We start from the raw sequence: 19,706 nt of genomic DNA, 5'->3' as shown, positions 1-19,706 counted from the left end.
AGGAGCGAAACTGTCTTTAATCTTCCCCAGGATATCATCCGTTTATATTCCCAAACATCAGTGGATTGTGCCAAAGCAGCAGAACTTCCCTTGGAAAACGACCCTCTATATGGCCATACCAGGGCCAGCAACATAGAGGGTTTCCCTAAAATGAAACGGTGAAACTCCTATGACGATCCACCCTCATGTCGCCAGCAACACCACGGTCATCACCATCGCAAATTTCCAAGCCTGAATAACCTATGCCTAATTCCTCCCAAAATATCGGCGGCCACGCCCATTCCCCTCACACATCCACTACATCAAAGCCTCCTTCGCCAGCTCTGCCTCCACCTACCCAGCAAATCTCTCCAATCCCGGCTTTCTATTTCTACCGCGAGAATGGCCTCGCCGTCCCTCTTATCGCTCTTGATGAGCTTCCAGCCTGGCTTCGAATAGGACGGGAAGATTGGTTTAGGCCCGAGTGGCAGCAATATATGAGCCCCGTTAATGATCAATCCACTATTAGAGTTGGAGAGTATGAAGTTTTTGCGGAGTGGGGTGGAGCAGTGTATCAGTTGCCGATGTGGAGATTAGTAGGGGGACGGAACTATGAGGCGGGCGATGGAGCTGCAGCTGGGGCTGGATGGGAGGTGGATGCGAGCGAGAGAAGGGGAGGGGAAGTTATGTTCCATCTTGATCGAGGAAACGGGTATGACTCTGTGGCTGATGGCCCGGAAGTTGATAATGGATGTTCTACTGGAGAAGGAAACTCGTCCGGGTACACTGAGGAAGGAGGGACTCGTGACAGGAATGTCGTTTGGGATGAAGACGGGGAGCAGATTGCAGACAGGGAAGTAAACCGGGAGGGAGGTGTGCAGGGTATCCCAAATGCACCCTTATTTTTACCAGCGGGTGTGTCCAACTCTACATACGATGGCGGTGCCGAGGAGGGATTCTCATACCTCAACCTCCCCTTCTCTCGAAACGACCATATCCAGTGTTATTCACATCAACCCCTATATCAGCAACATCATTCCCCTCATCAACAAACATCAATGTCACATACACCACTTACTTGGGCCCCCGAGCTTTGCCGCTCCTTGTCAAACAATAGTTACAACAGCGCTGACCAGAACCTTTTGCACTCCCTGGCAAGTAACACCGATACAGAAACGAGTATCTCATCTTGGTCGTCATTTGATGCTCCACAGCCTATTTTCAACGTTCCCATTATACCACGAGCGCCATTGGGACTGGGTCTAACGAAGTCTGCACCGTCCTATGTATTCTGGGGCCTACATCCTGCAGATTTCCGAGCGTGGCCGGCTGGCACTGCAGATGGGAATAGCTCAGTTCGTTCCGTTTAGGTGGGAAGTGGAGTTTTAGCGGTAACGTGTAGCAAAGAGCTTTGAAGGGATAAGTAGCTGGCGTGGCTGGTAGAGGTATCACGCTCTCGCGCTTTGTGTCTTATATTTGTTTGTGCGTTGGGTTGCTCTCTCTTTAATATTCTAAGTTGACGGAGTACTGGCGTCTGTTGTCTTTCATTTAGTCATTCTGGGATTTCTGTTCTCAATGCTAGTTCGTTTGTTGCTGATTTAAGTCTCTTGGCAAAGTGGATTCAGCTCGCTGGATAAGGAGAAAGAAATTTTTCCATAAATTGGGAGGTTCATGCGTTCGTAGACATAATTGATTCTTATGGAAAACCCTTATCCATTGTCATTATATGCAGTGCAAATCATGTTGTTGGTTGAGTTGGGGAAAAAAAAAAAAAGGAAATGGTTCAAATCAATCAGTGTGTGGTGGTTTGAAATTTGAAATTAAGATAAAAGGGCAGCTTGAGAGGCTTCTTTTTTGATACTTTCTGTGATTCATTTTATTGATTCAAAGAAGGAATGGTGCAGTTGAATGATTAGTTCCATTTAAAGTGACAAACTCTAAATTTAAGCTTATTTTGAGTTTAGTCCTGTCAAGTTTCCCCGAGCACAAGCACGGGCACTAATATAAAAATGGACTGAAGGCAAAAACGTACTGTTGCCATTATGCTGGAATGGTATAGAGGAGGATGCATATTTTTTTAAGATAGTTTGTTGTTGGTCTAATTGTGGTAATTCTATAAGTTACTACATATAATACAGGAAATGAAATTGTTCAGTACATGGACGAAGACATGAGATCTATATATAATTTCATCTGTTGTAAATAGCATGGAGAAGGGCTCCATAATGAGGAAGGCGTCTGAGATTGGCCATGTCGGTTTTGATGCCATTGACTGTTGAAGTTATTTCCCTCACTTGCAAGGTGGCAGTAGGTTTCAATTTTCATCAGATGTAATAGCCCGCGGATTGTGAATGACATTAAAATGGCAGCAAGGGAACAAGAGTTCGGCTCGTTTATTCCGATTTTACGCGAAGCCAGTCGCGAAAACTTCTCCTTCCATCCGTTTAAGTCGGGCACCGCCGAGAACTCTATATATATCTGATTCAGCCTCAAAGCCTCCGGACGATTCTTGCCATTGGACAATTATGTCCCACAAGACATAGGACGGTAAATGTCGGACCTTGACTGAATCGAAGCAATTTTCGTCGCATTGTGCAAGTTCTGGTGCGACCTCTTGGACGGACTTGTCGACATCAGCAGTTTCGGAAAAGGATAGCAAGTGCTTCAATTTTACTTTTGAATAGATCATTTCAAAGACTTTTGGCCTCGCGAATGGGGCGAGGCTGGGGATTAATTGGATCAAACTGGACATTGAGCGATCGGGAAACATTGGCCGCAGAATATCGCCAATAGATCGTTGATTGTGTGTTGTGATAGTGCCCATGAGGTGGCGGTAGGCTCGAATCATCAAATGGTATTTGTGGAGTGTTTTATTTTTGATGTGTTGCTGTTGGGTTTGGATGGGGGTTGAATTGGGATTCGGTTGAAAATCGATGACCGAGCACATGCCGTTGGGCATAAATTCGTCGGAACCGACATCAAGCGGCTCATATGGGCGTTTATCCCAGAGAAGAAGAGGTGTTTTAGTGCCGGACCGAATACCATCGAAACACATTCGTTCTTCCATAAGCGCATCAAAACGCGACAGTGCAACGCTGTTGCGCGAGCTGAGCTGCTCCTCAACTTGCAACTTCTCCTCATGAATTTGCTTTGCATATTTCAATACATCGGCGAGGGTTGGTGATTTGGTCTTTAGCATCAAGGCTAGTTCATCTTCTAGCTTCTCGATCTGTATTACTTTCGATTCCACTTTCCTAAACAATCCCTCATCTCGATTCTCGTGCACGAGACGCCTATGCAGGGCGACAACTTTACCATAACCTGATTTATCACCCATATCAGTACCATTAATGTTTTTCAATGGCGGCCTTCCCCTTCGCGCACGTGTACGAAGGTCCGGAAGATTGGGGTCTCGCATCAGTTCAATATACGTGTCATGCCATGGCCGTTTTGGTCGAGGTACATAAGATTCACGCTTTTCATACTTGCCCGCATCTGGGGCGAGCTCCGGAGGACTAATATCGCGCCCGGCAGGAGTAATGGTGCAATTCTCCTTGCATCGCTTTTCAACCAGCTTTCTACTTATATCCAATGTTGAGAGTCCCTTTTGTGAATGCCACAATCCGCGCGCAGAATCGCCAGCGACCTCCGTTACATCTGCACAGGAAGCCTCTGCAATAGCAGCAGATCTTCTGCGTCTAGAGACTACCCTGGGCAGCAGTACCTCCGCATCATCGGATGACAGGAGCGCGATCATCCGTACTAACCCATACCGATGAAACAATGTCTGATCAAAACACGCCTCAAGGTATCGCAATAGGAGAGTGTACCTTTGCCCATGTTGCGGTTTCACAGTCATATTAGCCAGTACTAGTAGGCTGTCGTTGGTAGCACATACACTGTCTTGAGACCAAACCGGTGGCCTTTTTGTTTGTTCTGGCAGATGTTCTTGCAGGAAAAGATCATCGTAGGTTTTAAGATCGAACGGGTCCCAGGGTAAATGTTTATAACGCGAATTCGGTTCTTCGGTCAACGGTTTTAGAAATGACTGGTAGTAATGAATGTTGGGTTCGATGAGAAGGTGACGTCGAGGTTTTAGATAGTCATGTAGTTTTGCCGAGAGAAGTCCAGCGCCGGGGAAGACGTCGATGATATCGCATGAGGACTGTTTTTTAAGAGATGGGCCCAGTCGTTGTAGAATATCATCTATGTACATGACACTGGCATTAGGTTCGGATCACGAAATATCGTAGGGCAGATGGAGCCATGTAAGGGCTGTTGGGAGGTATAGACTGGACATACCGCAAAGTAACGAGCTCGCAATATGAAATCTAGGTTGGTTGGAAGAAGGTGGACGTTTGCTCATGACAGTCGAAATTGCGGAGGAAAAGATACTGCAGGGAGGGAAAGGTGATTTCGGTATCACTGAAGCTGGAATTGCTGGCATTTGGCATGGTGGTGCAGCGCAAGTAGCAAGTATATCACGATACTGGGAGGGATGGGACTTGTAGTGCGAGTCGATAAAATTATGAAGTATTAAGGAGGATATACATATATATACATAAGCAATCGGGAATCAAATTGGGCCTGGATATATAAATACAATAGTATCAGTGTAAGGGAGTGAAATTCCTAATCGTTGAGATCAACCAAAAAAGTTGAAGCTGAAGAAGTTTCTCGTTTGGGAAAATCCGGTCTTGGCATGCCGATGACAACCCCAAGGTTCGCAATGGAGCTGCCTATTCATGTTCACCCCTCCCTCCAGCATCAAGTCACGATGAACGACCGGGGCTACGGCAAGAATACAAAATTTCTGTATTGCGGACTATTTGGGGCCTAATGTGGATAAACGGAAATATGCCCTTGCGTTCTGTCTCATGCTTGGACCGCCGTACTCCCCACCCTTGGAGACTGGCCATCCCTCCCTCGCTTTGATAACTCCGTCGATGGACTACATGTCACTGGTTGCATGCTCTCTGACGCTTTTATTTGCGTGAATAACAAGGGACCCTCTTGCCATATCTACCTCACCCTGTCAAAATTTTCGAGCGCAGCAGAGCCAGGTCATGACAAATACCCCGCCAAACACCGCCCAAATGCAACCGCCTTTGAATGTCGAGCAGATTGCTCGTCAAGCTAGCGAATTCGAGTTTGACCCTTTCTCTCCATTGCGGTACTGGATACGAGCAGCAGGTTTGCTTATTAAAGAGGTGCGCCTCTGTCTTCTGTCGAGCTTCTGCATTCCGCCACTTACTTATGTTTTATCTTCCAGGCCAGCATCTATGAACGTGAGGGGAACGATCAACAGGCATATCTTCTTCTCTTCAGGCATGCACAGCTAGTACTCTCACACATTGCAACTCATCCCGATGCACGACAAGAAGATAATCGCAAAGCTGTGGCGGCAGCCAAAAGGGAAGTTCAGAGAAACCTGAGCAAGCTTGAGCTGCTGAAGCCCCGCATCAACAAGAGATATGAGCGTTACGTCCAGCTTCTCCGAGGAAGAGAGTCCAAAAAGACAACATCGCTATTGGGAAGCGATGGCGTTGCGACTGCGACTGCTCCGGTTGATCCCGCATTAGCCGGTATAGCTGAGCCTTTGGAAGCAGCTCAGAATAAGGAATTGGCTGTGAAACTTGCCCAGAGGGAATTCAACCGAAGGGCAACAGCTCGAACGGCAACTCAAACTAGAGACCCGTATGCGAAAGATATATTGGAAAGCTATGGAGTCGAATACTTCCATGAGAGCCATGATGATGAGCCGGCGGACGACCTTAGCCGACGCCTTCAGAATATTAGGTCCAAAGTCCCAAAAACCCAGCGGGTGGAGCGGAGATTGCCCTCAACCCCCGATCGCCCCGTTTCAGAGTCTCAAGGCGACGTACAAACGGCTCCCATACCCCAGCGGCTTTCTAATATGGGAAAGCTATCTAGTTATAAATACCCCAATATACCTCGTCAACCGGCTTTTGATACCGGCCAGCAACCACCGCCCGTGCCTGGTAAGGAGCCTGCAACATCTAGCTCATCTCTTCCACCTCAACTCCCTGCCAAAGTTAAAGATTCTATTTCTTCACCTTTAGAGTCTGCTACAAGCTCTCCCCTTCCTGAAGCGATATGTCCCCCAATCCCAAAGAAAGGATTGCTTTCTTCTTCTACCTCCGCAACAGATGACAACGTAACCCCGCCGGCGGATCTCCAAAAATTCACATTCAAACCATCAGCATATCTTGAAAATGGCACCCCTCTCCGAACGATCTTCATATCTCCTGACCTCCGAAAACAATTTCTATACATTGCCGCCTCAAATACCCAGCGCAATCTTGAAACCTGTGGCATCCTGTGTGGAACATTAATATCCAATGCCTTTTTCATTTCCAAGCTTCTAATCCCCGAACAGGAGTCTACATCAGATACCTGCGAAATGGTCAACGAGGGAGCCATTTTCGACTACTGTGATTCCGAAGATTTAATGGTTCTTGGTTGGATACATACTCATCCATCGCAGACCTGCTTCATGAGCTCGCGTGATTTGCATACCCATTCCGGCTATCAAGTAATGTTAGCGGAAAGTATTGCGATTGTTTGTGCACCGAGCAAGGACCCTGACTGGGGCGTGTTTCGGCTCACGGATCCACCTGGTTTGAAATCTGTGCTTGCCTGTACGCAGTCGGGGCTTTTCCATCCGCACCCAGAGCCCAATATATATACTGATGCATTACGGCCCGGACATGTTTTTGAGGCGAAAGGGTTAGAGTTTGAGGTAGTGGATTTGCGTCGTTGAAAGGGAACTTAATTCTAATACCACTCTCTTTCCTTCCACTCTTCTTTTAATCTTCTTTTCATTTTGGGGGCTTTTGGTTTGGCAAGGAACCCTTTTCTTCAGCATCGATGTAGGCTGTGGCGCAGTGGTGTTGTATGTTTCGGGATTCAACGACATTGTACGAGTGTTTGTTTCTTCTAACATATGCATAATTCTTCTACAGTAGACTCTACTCCCGGGCGGTGTACGGAGTGTATTAGACGGGGTATTTTCTGTGTAGCCCCCTTCCTTTGTATTGCAGTTATTGTCGGCTACAATGGTAACATTCTTTTCCTTTTTTTTTTTTTTTCCAGAATGCTGCTGTCCTGTAGAATATTTTAAAATGGCCGCTTTTCTCTTTCATACTCTCTATACGCTTGTCTACTTTGATGTCTACGTTTACTTTTTCTTTGTTATCTCCTTAAGAATAAGTGTATGATCTAATGTCATCCATTATTTGATAATAATTTCCTGTTTCCACTCTAAAATTTGTCGATATAAAAAGATCATATTATTTTCAAACATTTCTGAAGAATAAAACCCAGCAGACACTGAACATTGTGAAGTTGAATTTGTCAATTGGACTTCCACATGTATTGCTCGCATAGTTGCATGGCAAGACATAATTTGAAGTAACGGTGTTATTTTTGTTGTACGGGGTTGGATTTTAGCCGCTACCAATCCTTTAATCTAGGATTTATACACTGGAATGACTAGATGAAAGATAAATCGCCCAAATCGACGCAACAATGACGGACAATTATAGAATATCCAATCTTACTTCGCGTTACTCGAATAGTCAAGTGTTGGCAAGTAGATCTAAGCAGTCAGCACTGCAACTTGTTAGGCGACTGCAGGTGGTATATTTGTGTGGCTTCCCGTCACCAGTTGCGTTGCCACCCGTTTCTTTTGTTGTGTCTATTATTTCATTTCGTAACACAATTAATTCTTATGGTCCAGTCGTTGTATTCCGTGACAGGTAATAAATAAAAGGTCCACATTTCGGGAAAATGGTGGCACTTTCGCGCAAAAGCACATGGGTACGTAACTTCAAGATAAGATCACCTTTACAGACTTTAAAATGGTGTCCACTGATGCTCCTGGTCCACCTGGAACAGTGTTTTCCCACACATCATGTGGGACTCTTTCGCATTCATTTATGATACTCCAATTGGGGCTCTGTTCCACTTTGATCCACTTGAAATCCTGCACCTGATCCCAGAGGTTTGGCTGGGTGCTATCTACGGATTTCGGGGCCTATGTGAGTTTGCATGATTAGTATAGGCGAAATTTTAACGGTGGGATTCTATTTAGTACATTGGGGTGGGGTAGAGAGGGGACAGAACGAAAGGCACGTGGAAGGTAGCATACATAAATTTCGGGAATATTGCCAAATCGGATATTGCTGCAGTCCTCAATGATTGGTCTGCTAGAACAGCTTAGGTAGACATCCACATCGACGCAATCGTGCATTCGGAATTGGTGGCAGGAAACCACTATAGTGCTGTGCTTGACTCCAGTAATATGCGCCGGGCCATCCACTTGTCCGCAGAGGAGAAGGCTTTCGGTAACCCCCTTTATTACAAGGCCAGCAAATGGTCGCCCATCCGCCGTGGGAACTGTCATGTCCACAACGCAGTGATGTAACGACATTATCGATGCAGGCACAGTGGCATGTGATGCAGACGTCGGTAACACTATATGAACACCGGTATGGGAACTGACAGAAACGGACGAGGCCCCAGAAGCGGAGCTGCTGGGCTTATCGGTGTCACTCTTTTGTAATTCTTCGGGGGCCTCAAGCGGAGCTGAAGCTTCTTGTTGGGGAGAGGGCAGGCGATCATTCATGGAAGTTGAACATAATATCGGCGACGGGCTGGCAGACGACTGCATCGAGTTATCATTGGATCGGTAACCAGGAATGTGTCGACGACCCTGAGCTGCTATCTCGGCAGCATCTGCCAAGGATATCGCAGACGGGTTCTTGCGCGCGGTTTTGAAGGAAAACTTAGATCGCGGCGCAAAGCTTGCTCGTGCTTCTGCGAGCTTGTCTTGGAGAGCTTTGATCGCCTAAAAGGTGTAAGAACGGACCATAAAACATACTCAACAAGGGCATAGAAATTTCAACGAATCGCACATGAAATTAAAATCACAGAAATCTGACGGCCGTGGTGACGTACATTGGCATATATCCGCTGGTCATATGGGGGAATGGAGGCTGACGCATCCTTAACCTCGCTTGATAGTCGAGCAATCCCAGCTAAGCAATGATCTATAGCATCCGTGCGCTCCCCTCCAATTAGCGCAGTGTCACCTAGACGGTCCATTTGCTCCTGAAGAGCTACAGATCCATATTTCCATTAGCGAAAGCGGCGTATACGGTGATGACTGGATGAGGCCAGATCCCACCTGTAATCTCATGTTGAAAGTAGCGGAAAAAGCGGTCTTTCAACGATATCTCAGGTTTGTGCTGCGAAATGACCTCGTTTTGCATTTGATTTGCGCCGGAGGGCGCTGATGAAGGCATTTTGTGTCCTTGCGTAGAACGACCTTTTCCGAGGAGGGATGAGGTTGAGAGGATTGGTATACGATATATATAGTAAAGTTAGGGTTGAATATTTCTGTCAATAGCATTAAATCGATGGACCCCGACTGCGTATAGGGGGAGCTGGCAGCGAGGAGTTATTGGGGGCATATCAATGTCATCTCCGACTGCTGCAAACCCGCACGTAGAGATACCTCGGCAAGTTGGGAATATCCTAGCTTCGGCGATGATTGCAAGGGGTCAAGGTAATCCCACGGAGGGCCACCTAATCCAAGGGCCCTGAAGGAACGTTGAGTTATGATACAAGGCTATCCGGCGAACAGCACGACGAATTGTTCTGTCCCTTGCGAAGGGATGCGGGGACGTTGCCGCACGTGACATTCCGCTTCTTACTTTGGTGCCTGAACTTCCAAGGTTCCATTCCAAGCTGTTCGCCTTTCCCTCCTCTGCTTCCTTCTCGAAAACATACAAAGCAGATTGCAGAATCACAGCGCGGGTGGGATCTACCATCAAGGACCCTGGGACCCGGAAACTAACCTAGACTGCCTCAATTCAAACGTGTTATTCACGAATGTTTTTGGCAAGGAAATCGCCAATCCTCGTGATCAGTTGATTTTGTGATACGTCACGATGAGATCTAGATCTCTGTGGAGTGTTTCTCATATAGTCTATCCGCCTAACTGCTGTTGATCCGGGTGAATCCCATCCCGGAACCAGTGAGACCTGCGTTACTGTTGGAATTTTGTTTCTGATTGTCGAAATTTGATATCTTCTGGCCTCGCAGGAAGACAAGTATTATATCACGCTGTTTGCCGTTAAGGGCAGGAGGCAAAATTTCTTCAACCTCGGTGCCTTGATTCATGCACAGCATTGGAACGGTTGGGCCAGCTTTATTCGCTATAAAAACGGTCGATGTGCGGGTCATTGAGTGGTGGACTGAATTTCCAGACAACCCACCCAAGCTTCTCGATCTACCATCAACCTGCTTTCAACTGATCAAACTAACCAATGGAAGCGAAACGCAGTGCTGTATACCGGAGCTTCCAAATTCCAAATATTTGAAATGAGTTTCTCAAGGACGTTCCTACTGGGCACACTGTCAGATTCCTAGGTGGCGGGCCTGGATGCGCGCCTCACTGCTCTCCATTGTTGACTGTGGCATTCCTTTGCTGTCACACTTACCTTCTAGATACTAACCAGCGTTATGTCTTTTGCCTCACTGTACGACGCTGATGATCGCCGTTACATGCTCCTTCAACCCGTCTTTGGGTTATTCACCCGCCAAGAATTCCTTGTTTAAACTACATGCGGAAAGTGATATTCCTAGTTCTGCTACGCTAATTCACTCTGCATCATTTTTCAGGTTAATAATGCCCCTGACACCTTCTCGCATCCTTTAAAATGGTCTGGACATCCCCCCCGAAGTTCGAGAGCTGCGCCAAGTTTATGTGACTTCTTTTCCGAGCGAACATATTTTTTTAGAACTCTCCCATCTATCAGTCTGTCATTTCCGAATGTGCGCTTCTCTATTAGGCTTCATTGGAGCCTGCGCGCTTGTTTTGCCAGCTCTCACATTCCCAGGTCCTTCGTCTACTTGGTGCGATATAGTAGAACAGCTTCATTCAGTTCCTCCAGGGTGGACGCAGCAAGAAGAACCTCACCCTGATACCCTTATACAATTTCGCCTTGCTGTTACGCAAGAAAATGGATGGCTGTTTGAGCAAGCAGTTCTTGATCTCTCTACACCCGGACACCCGAAATATGGTCAATATATGAAGCGAGATCAGGTGCAGCAATTCTTAAAACCATTACCACATGTCTCAGAATCAATTTTGTTATGGTTGCAACAAGGAGGTGTTCCCAAGACGGCCATTATGGACCATGGCGATTGGGTTAACTTCAAAATTTCTGTCGCGCAAGCTGAAAGTTTGCTTCGGACGAAATTTTACTATTTCTCGAACTTGGTTCGCGATGTTCGGATAATTCGAACTCTGGAATACTGTGTTCCCCCTGAAATTTCTCCCTACGTCCACATGATCCAGCCGACAACGAGATTTGGCCAACCCAAACCTGATTCTGCTGGTAATGGTGCTATGCGACTCCTGGGGCTTGATGATTCTTGTTATCCAGTCAATTGTAGCCTTGCTGTTGCGCCATCATGTATTCGGGAAATATATAACATGGGAAATGTCACTGCTACCCCAGACCCTCGCAATAAGCTTGGAGTGTCAGGCTACCTTGAGCAATACGCAAGATATAGTGATTTGGATCTTTTCTTTCAAAAGTTTGTCCCGGAACTAAAAGGATCCACCTTCCATGTGGTTTCCATTAACGGGGGATTGAACCATCAGAATTCGAGCAAGTCATCTATGGAAGCCAGTCTGGATGTCCAATATACACTTGGCCTTTCCAACGCAACCACGGTATATTACACCACTGGTGGGCTCGGTCCAATGATTCCCGATCTGGATCTTCCTGATACAAACGCCAATACCAATGAACCCTACTTGGACCAATTGCATTATTTACTCTCCCTTCCAGATGGGGAGTTACCAGCCGTTCTTACCACTTCATACGGTGAAAATGAACGAAGCGTACCAGAGAAATACGCAAATTCGACATGCAATTTGTTCGCTCAGCTAGGTGCACGAGGGGTATCAGTGTTATTCTCCAGTGGAGACTCTGGCCCGGGAAGTGCTTGCCAAACTAACGATGGCACAAACACAACCCGATTCGACCCCATTTTTCCAGCTGTCTGTCCTTTCCTAACATCCGTTGGTGGAACACAAGGCGTAAACCCGGAGACTGCAGCGTACTTTTCCTCGGGAGGATTTTCTGATCGATATCCCCGCCCGGCGTACCAAGACGAAGCTGTTTCGACATACTTAGGTCAACTAGGCAGTCGATGGGCTGGTCTCTATAACCCAGCAGGTCGTGGTTTTCCGGATGTGGCAGCACAGTCCGCACAATTTCACATTGTTGATCATGGGGAACCCACTTACGCATCAGGAACGAGGTTCGTGAATTCATGTACTAACATAAAACTTCTCATATTCCTTATACCCTTCTTTCGACTTTCAATATCTACCCCTCTTCGCTTCCCAACTCTTCCCAAACGCCAACCTTGCAAAAATAAGTATTTCTGACCATTCAAACAGCGCCTCTGCACCCGTATTCGCAGCAGTTGTAGCCATTCTCAACTCTATCCGCCTTGCTGAAGGGAAGCCTGTCCTTGGATTTCTCAATCCGCTCCTCTACAGTCTTAAGGGTGCAGGTTTGAATGACATTGTCGATGGCTATTCGGAGGGATGTACCGGCTTTTCCAGGGCTTCAGGTTTATCTACGCCGTATATTCCCAGAGCTGGGTGGAATGCGACGGTTGGGTGGGACCCTGTGACAGGATTGGGTACGCCAAATTTTGCGGTGCTTGCACAAATAGTGAAGGCTTTATGAAAAAGGTTTAAAAACTCTCTCTCTCTCTCTGTCTGTCTCTTCGCTTCTCCAACGACACAATATTGCATCCTTTTCTCCTTTACTTAGAGCGGCGTTATGGGCATGATTTGGTCGAGCATACAGGTGCATTTTTGTTTGGAACACCCTGGGGTTACCAGCATTGAATTGTTGAACTTATAAATGTAAAAGTGTGTTGCTCGAAGGATTAATTAGAACGCAATACAGAATAATGCTTAATAACAATCAATGTATGAATCGTGAAAATAACTATGCTTTGCAAGATATGTAAATAAATCAATCGTTGAGTGTTCAGTTGAACGGGAATTCGGCGTATTTCCAATCGACAATATCATGTGGGTTACGGAAAAACCTTCCTGCGGCGCCGGCGCTTCAACCAAAGCTCTTGTCTAGTTAGTTACATATGACGACCGCCTGATCTTGTTTGTTTCCGCAATCCTCTCCTCACGAACCTCACTTTTAGTTCATTGCAGTCAACGCATATTTCTCATTTCCCTACGACACACGCCACTCTTGAACCCTCATTACAATGTCAGGCAAGGACGTCAAAGACCTCCTAGACCTCATCGCCGCGTTCAAGTCCAACCTCCAACACAAACAGTTCTATCAAGCTGAAAAGCTTGTTCAGAAAACAGCTCCAATACTTCACAAATTGGGTGCCTTTTCCCTAACAGATTCAGTCGATGATAAACTCTTTTGCCTCGCACGTGAAGCCCTAGAATTATCCACCATCACCTCACTGCGCCTTGGAGAGAATGACCCAAAAAACCAAGTCCTTTTCACCACCGGCTACAAGCTACTGAAGCCATTCTACGACAGAGAGCAAGCGCTGCAGATGGCCAAAGACCCCGCGCTGCAGCGTCTAAATCCAAGCGCCAGCCAGAGAAACAAGATTACGGCTCTATATCTGGTGTATTTGTTGAGCGAGGGCAATATAACAGAATTTGATACGGTTTTGGCGGGGCTAAGGGACGTGGATGAGGATAGCGTCAAAAATGATCCGTTACTTAAATACCCGATCGACTTAGCGGCTAGTATGACGGACGGGAGGTATAACGTGGCGTGGGAACAGCTGAAACACCAGACGAGAAACAAAAAGAATTCGGGGGGTTTGTCGGGACAAGCAAAATTGCCTGAGGAATTTGAAATATTTTCTCCGGTATGTACCCTCTAGAGACTTCTGGGCTCGTGATTTATGTTATTAGAGAAAGATACAAGAATGGAAGTGAGGAAGAATCTCCACTTCCTTGCAATTCATCTCTAATGTCATCTGTCTAGGTCCTGCTAAGTACAATCCGAATGTGGATGGCCGCCAGCGCTGAAAAGGCGTACGAATCCCTCTCCATATCGAGCGCCAAAGATGTTCTAAAACTAGATTCTGAAGGAGATGTCGTTGAATTTGCTCAAGCTCGAGGTTGGGTTCTCAGGGATGGGAGAATATATTTCCCTCAATCAGAAGTGGAACACGCACAAGGTTCGGAGACAAGTGTCTCACACGCCAGCCGCGCGATTATTGAGAATGGCATTGGCTATGCTCAGCAGTTGGGGACGATCGTGTAATTATGACTGTTGTACTTTGCTCCCGCGCCCGTCCGCCTCTCTTGGTTCCCATCTGTAAACCCATATCATAGGCGTTTACCACAGGGGATAAAAAGTGTTAAATGCACAGTCTTGAACGTCATCGATTAAGGTTTTACATAGCATTTCCATAAATGCCAACGGAGCCTCCCTTTTCCACATTTTCCTTTTCTTCTATAGCAACACATAGATAACGGATGAGGCTCATTTATTCATGCCCGGCATTATGACATTGGTTCTCTTCACCCATCAATCCGTCCACCATATGCAGGCAAAATAAAAGCGAGCTGCCAAGTAGGCTTCTCAACTCCTAAACCTTTACTTTCCATACGCAAACCCTTTTATCGTAAAAACTACTTGAGACACATAGCAAGGAATCGCTCTCCTTCCCAATTTGAGTCCCAACTTTCGTTCCGCCTCTCCACACATCCGACGCATAATTCATACTCTCATGCTCCGTAAACTGTGCCAGGGTTTCAATCTCCCACACCCCCGCCGCTGACGTATCCTTACCAACAGAACATGTCACCCTGACTATCCTCACTCCGGCATGCATGCAACTAGCGAGAACAAAATACGAGTGTGATCTTATATCTGAAGATCCCTCCATCGCCAAAGGTTCATTTTCCACCTCTGTTATGACCATCAACCTCCACACCCCTCCACCCAATCTTTCCTCGGCTAAAACCGACGCTTGCCCTGAAAATTTGTATACACGGAGGTACTCGTCATAACTCCCAGTAAGCAACACTGTGTCGCTACCTTCAGTAAACAAAGGCAGGATCGCTGTAATGCCTGCTCCATGATGTTTTCCACCAACACTGACATCCGTCGTCTTTGCGGGGAATTGCCCTTCAGCCCATAACGGTCTGTGTTTCTCGTCCCCTTCCCCGTCGGCTACAAATTCATGCACACGCAGAACCCCAAAATCGTCCCCAGAGAATAACAGGAGATTCTCTTTCCCGGATAACGATTTGCCATAATGGAACGCAGTGAACCAGACCTCTACTGGCTCACCTGGCAACACTATCTCTGTCATGGAATCTTGGGAGAAGTCGTGCGAAGGGGAATTAGTATGAAATATGGAGACTCGGCCATCTGAAAACGAGACAGCAAAGCCGTCTGTAGATAGCTGATCAGGCGAATAGCCATGGGCATGAGAGTTTTCTTTTCCTTTGTTCCCTGCCGTTAAATGTGATAGCGGTAGCCAGGAGAGATAGAGAGAGGGGGTGCTTGGGTTTTCGTGAACGGTTATTGTGGTCAAGTGGATGATGATATGGGGGTTTTGTGGCGAGGAATATTCAAGGCTGTATAATGACACAGATGCAGCGCTTGTGGCGATTGCGAATAGACTCGGGTCTCTGGGAGAGAAGTGAACGTCGAAGACTGCGTGGGGTAGCAGAGTTTTGTGGATTTGAGTCCTATAGTTCTAGTCAGCAATGAAATCTGGAAATAACCCAGTTACGTAAATCAACTTCGACGGATATGCAGATAAACTATATACTCCTATATTCATTTTATAATCTTACAGTTGAAAGGACTCAGGATCAAGTCTGAAAAGTTGTATGGTCCCAGTTTTTGTTTGAGTGCCAGTCGAATTTGCTGTGGACGATTCAGATAAAAGATATGTCCCAATGATGAGATAGTCAGGAGCTGAAGGACAAAATTCCAGGCAACTCGGAGGTTGTTCGAGGAAAGTTGTATATAGTGACTGGGAGTTTTGAATATTCGTCATTGCGGAGAGTGAGTTGGTGATATCCACTGGGATGACGCACGTGGATACTAGTATTTGTATATTTGCAACTATTTATATTGATGTGAGGCTATCTGCTCAATTTCGTGAAAATTAATTGATAGAGCATTGAAATGGGTCATACATCTCACTGCTGGTTCTTGGAGCTGGTGGGTGGATAGATCCCATTTCTTTTTAAGGTTCGAGATCGAATACTATCTAACCATTTTTCCAAGCCAACGGGTCTGCCTTAATATATTCGAGGCTTCCAATTTGCCTGGAATCTGTGAGTTAAAGGTTGATTAGCGTTCGTACCAGCAACAGGGCTTCAAAACTCATGGAAATGATCAAGTTGGAATGCTCCTGTTACTTGTGGATTAACATCGGCTTTGCTTCAATGGGGTAGAATGCATTCTGATGAGGAATCCACCAGAACACAGTGTGGAAACCGATGGCTACAAATCTGATGAATCAAAGCTTCTACGGTACAACATCCACACAGTGTACCTATTCCAAAGATAGAGGATAAAATATAACGGACATAAGGCCCAACACCTGGTGATAGTCAAGTAGTGGCCCTTGGGGACCTGGTATTCAGTTTCGACCTTCTCCATTACTGGACATCTATACATCCAAGATCTCTAGCAACCATCACTGCCCAGCAGCGAAATTGTGGTAGTAACATGGCTGATAACATGATGGACATCGATGATGATGAAGAAGTCAAAGGAAACATTGATAGTATCGACAACTGTAACGAAACAACACTCGCCCGCCTCCTGCCGAGGACTGCCAGCGCTTCCTCCGTAAGCAACTGGATATATATCAGGAACCCTGCCATTTCTAATCTAGATCCACATTCGAACCAAGACGTTAGCAACTTCAGAGACCGCGACACAAAGCTTCTAGAAACCTTCAATAATCAGAGAAATGGCCCTGCATGATGAATTACATGACAGGCCATGGTCAATATTGGAGCAGAGAATTGGTATACAACGCCGCATGCGGGATGCTGAGATCTTGGAAGCCGCACGAGCCAACAAGATCACATCAAGCAAATGGGTGCTGTTCCCATCCTTAAGACAAGTCGATAGGGCTTGGAGAATCGTTGCGGAATCGACCGCCCGCGGACAGCTGGGTATCGGCGCAAAAGTTGCGACAGATGATGGTGGATCGGGGTTTGGTGGTGCCAACTAGCCAAAGCTGATATAGTTGAACAAATTGAGACTCTTCTAGAGCGGTCAAGAATGTAGAACGGGACGTTAGGCAAGAATGTGTAGGTTGATGTTTGCATTCTTATGTTATATTTGATAGTAAGTTTTGGTTGAAGTTATACGCAGTACATATGCATGTTCTGGCTACGTTAAGATAACGGAATATAATTAAAAATAGTTTTTCACCCGTGACACTCCAGGCATTCATTTTTGGTTGATAAATGGTGTACACATCAAGTGTATTAATAAATTTGTGCATTTAAATCAATCGGCAACCCATACTGGATCTCCCGTCGCAAGGTATGGACGTGTCAACGCTTATCGTGAGCCCAAGGCTAGGAGCCTAGGGCTTTTGTGCTTGAGGAAGATCTGCAATCACCACGCGGAATTAGCTAGTGAGCTGACAACATCCAAGGGTGACGGTTTGCAGCATACCAGTGAGGCGGTCTCCTCACCGTTTTTGGAGTTGCCTATTAGGAGCCGCACTCTGCAAAATTGCAGACTCGCATGGTAGTAACGATCCAAAAAGGAAAGCCTGCCCAGAGAAACCTATTCTCCTTTCATCATAATTCCCTCACACGCCGTTCTTAACTCATCAACCCCTTTCACCGCTTTCCACTTCGCAAGCAGTCTTTCTACCTCCTTCCAGTCTCTATCCGCTTCTTCTCCTTTGCCATCATCCAACAGTTTTTTAAGCCGCTTAGGGCTCGCGAGAACCCATCTCACAGTCTCCCTCTCTCGATCCAGGTTGCCTGGCTGCTTCTGAGCGACCCGCTCCCGCCGAAATTCCTCCTGCTCCTGACTCAGTGCCGCTGCGGTTTCCGCCACAAATCCAACTGCCGGGCCCAGCGTCTTCGTCATGATAACAGGCTGGCCTCTTTCGTCGATACTAGCGCGCATCTTCCCGATGGTTTCCACCGCCTTTATCAGTTTGGAATAGTTATCGTATACAAGCGCTTTACGTTCGCCATCGAGCGTTCGGATATCACTTATTAATGAATTCTCTGCTTTGAGAATAGTTGAGAGGGAGGAGGTTGAGAGTAAATGGGTGATGTAAGCGGACGGATCGAAGTTGGGGCTGTCGAGTTCGGCATGCGCTTCGACGGGGGCTGGGTGGGTTGCTGAAGCGCGAGAACTGAGGCTAGGGGAGACGCTTCGAGATTGAGAATTGTTGGAATGAGGTGGCTCAGGGTGGGCAGGTCGGAGATTGTAGTAGTCCCGTAACGCAGCTCGGTTTTTCCGGTGCGCAAGAGATGGAGATGCTTTGGCAGTTGGGGTTGATGTGTTGCTTGTGGCCAAGCTGCTGGCTTCGAGAGACGGCCGACGGGATCCAGTCGGTGTAGGGGTTCGAGCAGATGTTATAGAAGGACGAGGCGATATAGTTGACATGGTGATAGAAATGTGTAGTCTGAGACTGCTGTTAAGGGCCCGCTCATGGTCGATTTTGAGGTAGCCTGGGACTCTTTTTTGCCAAGACCTCCGAGCTAACGAGACCAGATTTAGAATTAAACTATTGGTCCGTGCACCATTCACGTGGAGAAAATCAGCCGCAGAGACTTCTCTCTCCAGGTTCTCAACTACGGTCTACCAACACCAGGCGTACGTCCAAGTACCAACGTCGACAACTACTATATTTTATAGGAGAAATCTGTAAGGCTTCCACTGTCTATCTAGTAGCTGTCATTGGATTCCGTGTATCTTTTTTTACCGTGAGGCACATGTCGCTTCTTATCTCTCTTTGTATACTACTAGTATTGAGCTTTACGCCCGCATTTGTCGTAGGCGCTTCAATCGCCCATTCCAGGGACATTCCCCCCCCCCCTCGTTTTCCAAAGATCGACTCGGCACGGAGGTCCTTATGATTACCAGCGAATGGATTCAACTGAGGCGATGAGTTATTGCCAGCAGGACAAAAAGACGGCACTGGTAGATGGCAAGGACAACTTTGCTATGAAAATGGTCCTCTTATTTACATATTGGAACAAAGGAAATAATGATATAAATTACAAGCCCGGACAATTTAGATATCTTCAAGTTTTCCACCATCAGCTCAGGCATTTGCCCATTTCATTGACGCAGAAAAGGTTTGGCGTGTTGACTTAGTGGGAAGAAGTTCCGTGCTCCCTACGATAGAAGCCAATACATGGCTTCGCAATCAACAATATCCACAATATCATCTTTGCCAGCGAGAATGTTGAGACTGAATACCAGAGACCAAGGCGTATTCTGTTCGATAAGTTCGCAAATTTTCAGGCTCTAGTTTAGAATTGCGTTCCATGCCACAAAAGCATTATCCATGCTTCAGGCCTCGCACCTCAGAAAACCATCTTTGTAAATTGCAAACTAAGTTTTGCTTGAATTCTCACTTCGCTTTACCCAGCCACT

The 19,706-nt window shown here is 46.5% G+C and overlaps 10 protein-coding genes across 10 annotated transcripts; 5 read left to right on the top strand and 5 right to left on the bottom strand.

Annotated features, from left to right (window-relative positions):
- Positions 1-242: 242 nt before the first annotated feature.
- HCBG_00252 (uncharacterized protein) lies at positions 243-1,616 on the top strand (the record flags this gene model as incomplete). Its single annotated transcript, XM_045427302.1, has 3 exons — positions 243-852; positions 1,153-1,334; positions 1,605-1,616. The coding sequence occupies 3 exons, from the start codon at positions 243-245 to the stop codon at positions 1,614-1,616; spliced, it is 804 nt and encodes a 267-aa protein (XP_045291277.1).
- Positions 1,617-2,143: 527 nt separating this feature from the next.
- HCBG_00251 (uncharacterized protein) lies at positions 2,144-4,623 on the bottom strand (the record flags this gene model as incomplete). The annotated part of the gene is made up of 2 exons (XM_045427301.1): positions 2,144-4,185; positions 4,282-4,623. 2 exons carry the CDS (start codon positions 4,343-4,345, stop codon positions 2,384-2,386), a joined length of 1,866 nt encoding a protein of 621 aa, XP_045291276.1.
- A 422-nt stretch (positions 4,624-5,045) lies between these two features.
- HCBG_00250 (STAM-binding protein-like protein) lies at positions 5,046-6,763 on the top strand (the record flags this gene model as incomplete). The annotated part of the gene is made up of 2 exons (XM_045427300.1): positions 5,046-5,189; positions 5,252-6,763. The coding sequence occupies 2 exons, from the start codon at positions 5,046-5,048 to the stop codon at positions 6,761-6,763; spliced, it is 1,656 nt and encodes a 551-aa protein (XP_045291275.1).
- A 969-nt stretch (positions 6,764-7,732) lies between these two features.
- HCBG_00249 (uncharacterized protein) lies at positions 7,733-9,601 on the bottom strand (the record flags this gene model as incomplete). The annotated part of the gene is made up of 4 exons (XM_045427299.1): positions 7,733-8,038; positions 8,153-8,851; positions 8,962-9,122; positions 9,191-9,601. The coding sequence occupies 4 exons, from the start codon at positions 9,306-9,308 to the stop codon at positions 7,832-7,834; spliced, it is 1,185 nt and encodes a 394-aa protein (XP_045291274.1).
- HCBG_00248 (uncharacterized protein) lies at positions 9,464-9,836 on the bottom strand (the record flags this gene model as incomplete). Its single annotated transcript, XM_045427298.1, has 2 exons — positions 9,464-9,634; positions 9,720-9,836. 2 exons carry the CDS (start codon positions 9,834-9,836, stop codon positions 9,464-9,466), a joined length of 288 nt encoding a protein of 95 aa, XP_045291273.1.
- Positions 9,837-10,840: 1,004 nt separating this feature from the next.
- HCBG_00247 (tripeptidyl peptidase SED3) lies at positions 10,841-12,779 on the top strand (the record flags this gene model as incomplete). The annotated part of the gene is made up of 2 exons (XM_045427297.1): positions 10,841-12,342; positions 12,485-12,779. The coding sequence occupies 2 exons, from the start codon at positions 10,841-10,843 to the stop codon at positions 12,777-12,779; spliced, it is 1,797 nt and encodes a 598-aa protein (XP_045291272.1).
- Positions 12,780-13,326: 547 nt separating this feature from the next.
- On the top strand, positions 13,327-14,357 carry HCBG_00246 (proteasome regulatory particle lid subunit RPN12; the record flags this gene model as incomplete). The annotated part of the gene is made up of 2 exons (XM_045427296.1): positions 13,327-13,956; positions 14,076-14,357. The coding sequence occupies 2 exons, from the start codon at positions 13,327-13,329 to the stop codon at positions 14,355-14,357; spliced, it is 912 nt and encodes a 303-aa protein (XP_045291271.1).
- Positions 14,358-14,574: 217 nt separating this feature from the next.
- HCBG_00245 (uncharacterized protein) lies at positions 14,575-16,110 on the bottom strand (the record flags this gene model as incomplete). The annotated part of the gene is made up of 2 exons (XM_045427295.1): positions 14,575-15,796; positions 15,905-16,110. The coding sequence occupies 2 exons, from the start codon at positions 16,108-16,110 to the stop codon at positions 14,686-14,688; spliced, it is 1,317 nt and encodes a 438-aa protein (XP_045291270.1).
- Positions 16,111-16,790: 680 nt separating this feature from the next.
- HCBG_00244 (uncharacterized protein) lies at positions 16,791-17,304 on the top strand (the record flags this gene model as incomplete). Its single annotated transcript, XM_045427294.1, has 2 exons — positions 16,791-16,913; positions 17,017-17,304. The coding sequence occupies 2 exons, from the start codon at positions 16,791-16,793 to the stop codon at positions 17,302-17,304; spliced, it is 411 nt and encodes a 136-aa protein (XP_045291269.1).
- A 566-nt stretch (positions 17,305-17,870) lies between these two features.
- On the bottom strand, positions 17,871-19,131 carry HCBG_00243 (uncharacterized protein; the record flags this gene model as incomplete). The annotated part of the gene is made up of 2 exons (XM_045427293.1): positions 17,871-18,905; positions 19,030-19,131. The coding sequence occupies 2 exons, from the start codon at positions 19,129-19,131 to the stop codon at positions 17,871-17,873; spliced, it is 1,137 nt and encodes a 378-aa protein (XP_045291268.1).
- Between the last annotated feature and the right edge of the window lie 575 nt (positions 19,132-19,706).

The sequence above is a fragment of the Histoplasma capsulatum genome, assembly GCF_000150115.1.
Source record: "Histoplasma capsulatum G186AR genomic scaffold supercont2.1, whole genome shotgun sequence".
In the NCBI taxonomy this organism is placed as follows: Eukaryota; Fungi; Ascomycota; class Eurotiomycetes; order Onygenales; family Ajellomycetaceae; genus Histoplasma; species Histoplasma capsulatum.
The sequence above is the reverse complement of the archived record's forward strand: the minus strand, read 5'-3'. Positions and strand labels throughout refer to the sequence as shown.